Genomic DNA, 5,572 nt, shown 5'->3' on the forward strand with positions numbered 1-5,572 from the left:
TTTTGCTCACCAGATCACTGTACATATGATAAAGAAGTTCAGCATTGCCATTTCTTACTTTTTCTCTTTGGCTATTTGAAAGTGTAGCTTCTGTTTGTAAAACTGAACAAGAACCATGACCACACAGGGACTAATGGAAAACCACTTTGCATCAAAATGCTACAGTATTTTATGGCAGTCTTAGGACAGATCTACACTACAGCTGGGATCGATCCACCAGCAGTCAATTTAGCAGGTCTAGTAAAGACCCACCAAATCAACTGCAGATCACTTTGAAGTCAACCCCCAATGAGAAGAGTAAGATAAGTCGACGGGAGATTTTCTCCCATCGCCTGCCCCGTGGTGTAGACCCCGTGTTAGCTCGATCTAAAGTACGTCGACTCCAGCTACGTTATTCACATAGTTGGAGTTGCAGAGAGTAGGTCCACTTACCGCGATAGTGTAGACATAGCCTTGGAGTCACGAAAAGGCTGAGTAACAGGGTGTGCGGGGATGGAAGCTGATGGGTGACAATGAAAGAGGTCAGGTGATGGTCAGAGAGAGGGAACTCAGCAATGGAAAGAGCAGTGCTTAGTGATGGAGTGATAGGGTATTCTGTGAGAGGAACTTCTCAGACTGTGAACTTCCACAATGCTTAGCTCAACCAAACTGGGACAGGGCACCCTTGATTAATGAGGAGATGTGCTTTCCCCCTCTTGTCACACAGGTTTCAGGTCAGTGGCCCCAGGCGATCACCTTCTGCAGATGTATTTACCTACTTTGTCACGAAGCTCTTTAGTTTTGACCCCATAAATGATAGGGTTGAGCATGGGAGGGATGAGGAGATAGAGGTCAGCCAAGATGATGTGAACATGGGGAGCAATGCCTTGACCAAGCCGGTATGTGAGATTAGAGAAGAGGCCAGGGGTATAATATGTCAGCATCACACAGATGTGGGCTGTGCAGGTGTTGAGGGCTTTCCAGTGGGCATTCTTAGAGGAGATTCTGAGGACGGCCCTGATGATCAGACCGTAGGACAGGGCAATGAACGTCAGGTCAAACCCATTGATTACAAACGTTAGCACCATGGCATATATCCTGGTGACTGTGGTGTCCCCACACACCATCTTCGCCACAGCTATGTACTCACATTGCGTATGGGGGATAATGCGGTTGGCACAGAATGGCTGCTGACTCATGAGCAGGGATAGGGGCAGAATGAAGAGAACAGCTCTTATCAGACCTACAAGCCCGAGCTTAGCTAGTCGTGCATTGCTGAGGATGGTGGCGTATTTCAGAGGGTTACATATGGCAACGTAGCGATCGAAGGCCATTGTCACGAGGGTGCTTGAGTGCATCACAGAAACTGTGTGGAGGAAGAACATCTGGGTGAGGCAGCCAGCTTCAGTAATGCCTTTCAAATTGAACCAAAATATACACAGTGCCTTTGGCACGACAAAGGTAGGTGTGGCGATGTCTGTGAGCGCCAGCATGCAGAGCAGCAGGTACATCGGCTTGTGCAGGGTCTGCTCCTTACCTACAACAGACAGAAGCGTGAAATTTCCCAAGAGGCTGATAATGTAGAACACAGAGAAAGGGATGGAAATCCAGATGTGGGCAGCCTCCAGGCCAGGGATGCCCATTAAGATGAATGTTGAAGGGTCAGAGGGGGTGAGGTTGAAAGCTGCCATGAGGTGGTTGATGCGTTGATATGACTCAGAAATGCTCAAGGTGCCTGTGAAGAGAGAGAAGCACAGAGAGGGAGTTACATGCTTTATAACAAATAGTACGGTAAATATTTTATTGTTATTAACAATCTAGGAGCCCTCTTGAGCGGGGAGTGAAGAACCACCGATGATGTCACTTCCTACTTTATATAGCTTTAGCATATGGTGGGAACCCTTTATTTCAAAATTTGGTTCCCAGACCAGTTTGTGGGAAAATTACAGACTCCCCAAGATGGAGTCCAGAGTTATGGGGCCTGGTCACATGCCCTTGTAGAGTCATAGCATCCATTACTTATAGGCTGTCTGATGCATTCTCAGGTGGGAGATAAGTTTCTCTTCAGGCCTATTGTTTCCCCCAATGGCTCATTGCCCTGAATAGGCCCTTCCCAACCAGCTATCTAGACTGAAAGCATATTGCCTAGTGGGTGTTACACAGGGGAAGCTACATTTGAAATACAGATAAGTAGTCAAGTATCAGAGGGGTAGCCGTGTTAGTCTGGATCTGTAAAAGCAGCAAAGAATCCTGTGGCACCTTATAGACTAACAGACGTTTTGGAGCATGAGCTTTCGTGGGTGAATATCCACTTCGTCGGATGCAAGTAGTGGAAATTTCCAGGGGCAGGTATATATAAGCAAGCAAGAAGCAAGCTAGAGATAACAAGGTTAGTTCAATCAGGGAGGATGAGGCCCTGTTCTAGCAGCTGAGGTGTGAAAACCAAGGGAGGAGAAACTGGTTCTGTAGTTGGCAAGCCATTCACAGTCTTTGTTTAATCTTGAGCTGATGGTGTCAAATTTGCAGATGAGGCAGAGTTGGCATCGAGGTTTGTTGCATGGATTGGTTCCTGAGCTAGAGTTACTATGGTGTGGTGTGCAGTTACTGGTGAGAATATGCTTCAGGTTAGCAGGTTGTCTGTGGGCGAGGACTGGCCTGCCACCCAAGGCCTGTGAAAGTGTGGGATCATTGTCCAGGCTGGGTTGTAGATCCCTGATGATGTGTTGGAGGGGTTTTAGCTGGGGACTGTATGTGATGGCCAGTGGAGTCCTGTTGGTTTCTTTCTTGGGTTTGTCTTGCAGTAAGAGGCTTCTGGGTACATGTCTGGCTCTGTTGATCTGTTTCCTTATTTCCTCGTGCGGGTACTGTAGTTTTGAGACTGCTTGGTGGAGATTTTGTAGGTGTTGGTCTCTGTCTGAGGGGTTAGAGCAGATGTGGTTGTACCTCAGCGCTTGGCTGTCGACAATGGATCGTGTGGTGTGCCCGGGATGGAAGCTGGAGGCATGAAGATAGGCATAGCGGTCGGTAGGTTTTCAGTATAGGGTGGTGTTAATGTGACCATCACTTATTTGCACCGTGGAAGTGGACCTCTCGTGTAGATTGGTCCAGGCTGAGGTTGATGGTGGGGTGGAAGCTGTTGAAATCGTGGTGGAATTTTTCCAGAGTCTCCTTCCCGTGGGTCCAGATGATGAAGATGTCATCAATGTAGCGTAGGTAGAGAATGGGCGTGAGTGGACGGGAGCTGAGGAAGCGTTGTTCCAGGTCGGCCATAAAAATATTGGCATATTGTGGGGCCATGCAGGTGTCCATAGCGGTGCCACTGATCTGGAGATATATATTGTCATCAAATTTGAAATAGTTGTGTGTGAGGATAAAGGCACAAAGCTCAGCAACCAGCTGTGCTGTGGCATCATCAGGGATACTGTTCCTGACAGCTTGTATTCCATGTGTGTGTGGGATGTTTGTGTAGAGAGCCTCTACATCCATGGTGGCTAGGATGGTGTTTTCTGGAAGGTCACCAATGCATTGTAGTTTCCTCAGGAAATCAGTGGTGTCACGGAGATAGCTGGGAGTGCTGGTGGCATAGGGTCTGAGTAGAGAGTCCACATATCCAGACAGTCCTTCAGTGAGAGTGCCAATGCCCGAGATGATGGGGCATCCAGGATTTCCGGGTTTGTGGATCTTGGGTAGTAGATAGAATAACCCTGGTCGGGGCTCTCAGGGTATGTTGATTTGTTCCGGTGTTAGTGTAGGGAGTATCCTGAGTAGATGGTGTAGTTTCTTAGTGTATTCCTCAGTGGGATCTGAGGGAAGTGGCCTGTAGAATTTTGATAAGTAGTCAATATTCATAACTTCAGACAAAAATTATACATGCATACAAATAGGATAATCATATTCAGAAAGTCATAACTTTTTCAATGACATTTTACATGACCCATCTTGCATAAAATATATCATAATTATGCTATAACCTTTAATCATATCATAATAATATCCCTATGAACAATATGGGGTACAGTGCCACACAAATATCAGTGGTTATTGGAAGCAAAATTGAGTAAAGGTTGTGACACCCAGGCTGCAGTTCTGTGGCTTGCCAGGGCAAAGAGATCCCCAAACTCCCAAAATGCACTCTGGACCAGGAAAGGTCCCAAAGCTGGCTGTGGACCAACAATCACAGAGAAAAACATTATTTCAGCAGCACTGTCCACCTGTCCGTCTACATGCCGCTCTGTGACCCTGTGGTGTTCCTCTCTGGTGTTATCTGGACCAGTGATCTGCTAGGTCACTCCAATCCTTGACTCTGGGAGCCAGACTGACCCTGCTCTGCTGTGAGAACCCTCACTCCTGGGCTGTTCACGCACAGCCTCTGCCATGTAAGCTGCTCCCAGCTACTTGCAACCAAATGACACTAGCCAATATCTCCAGTCCCAGACACAACCCTAGGAACCTTTGTCTTGCAGTGTCCAGTTATGCCTGCTGGATGCTGCAAGCTTATATGAGTTCGTCAATTTAACAAAGAAATTGATATGTACCAGGCTTGTTATCCCCAGAGGAGTCTCTTACATGCTTCAAACCAAACACACTGCTTCAGGTAGAATAAACAAACAAATTTATTAACTACAAAGATGGATATTAAGTAATAGGCAAAAAGTCAGAGTGGTTACCAAAAATAAAATAAAAGATAAGGATGCAGACTAAACTCTCAACCCTATTAGATTGGGCAACACCTAGATGAAACAGCTTTTCTCACCCCACTGGATACTGCAGTCCTTAATATACAGGTTTGTGCCTTAAACCTGTGCCAATCTCCCCTGTTGGAGTCTTGTCTTCTTCTCAGTATCTTGGTTGCTTGCAGTGAAGGTGGGGGCAGGAGAAGGGCCCAGTATGTGTCCACTCTGTGTACACCCCCTACCTGCCCCCGCAGCCTCCTGCACTGCCAGCCTGCCTCTGTACACCCCTCTTCCTTCCCCACAACCCTTGGTGCTGGTCACCTGTCCATGTAGGTCCCCCTGTTACCCGGGGTTCTTTCAACCCAAAGCTCTTGGTAACTTTTACTCTGTGAGAGGAGATGTCAGGAAATAAATCGGGGAGACACGGCCATCCGACCGATAGATGGCTGGCACAAACAAGACAACACAAGAGTGCTTTCACTTAAAGCTAAACTTTACTTAGTCTCAAGCACTTACACAATATATCTATACACACACAGAGAGATACAAGCATACTCTTCTGCTTAACGTCCCTTACACTGCTTTAATTTTTACACAGCTGTACATAGATTACTTTTCTATACATTTGGGTCAGGTAAGTTCCAATAGAAATTCCTTATGTTCTTTTAGCGAATTCGACTGAATTGTTCAGCCTAATGATTCAAAGCAGATCATCTTTCTGCCTGGCTTATTTACAAACATTCCTTTGGAAAAGGATCCATTTTTCCTTCAGAATGGCTGCAGAGAAACCAAGAATTCTTTTTCTATAACACTTTCCTTTGTTAACATTTTTACAAGGCTCAATTGCTTAATTCCCTCCAGCCTCTGCAGAGTTAACTTCTCACTCTCTTTCCTTAACTCACTTTCTTATCTCCCCAAAT

At 46.3% G+C, this 5,572-nt stretch overlaps 1 protein-coding gene across 1 annotated transcript; it reads right to left on the reverse strand.

The window, feature by feature from the left end:
• Positions 1–731: 731 nt before the first annotated feature.
• On the reverse strand, positions 732–1,490 carry LOC120400557 (putative olfactory receptor 52P1). The gene has a single exon (XM_039529303.1). It carries the CDS (start codon positions 1,488–1,490, stop codon positions 732–734), a length of 759 nt encoding a protein of 252 aa, XP_039385237.1.
• Between the last annotated feature and the right edge of the window lie 4,082 nt (positions 1,491–5,572).

The sequence above is a fragment of the Mauremys reevesii genome, linkage group 1 (genome assembly GCF_016161935.1).
Source record: "Mauremys reevesii isolate NIE-2019 linkage group 1, ASM1616193v1, whole genome shotgun sequence".
NCBI classification, from domain to species: Eukaryota; Metazoa; Chordata; order Testudines; family Geoemydidae; genus Mauremys; species Mauremys reevesii.

What these genes read in the sequence shown, in the direction of transcription:
- LOC120400557 (XM_039529303.1), bottom strand. Translation starts at nt 1,490, where the DNA reads ATGTACCTGCTGCTCTGCATGCTGGCGCTCACAGACATCGCCACACCT.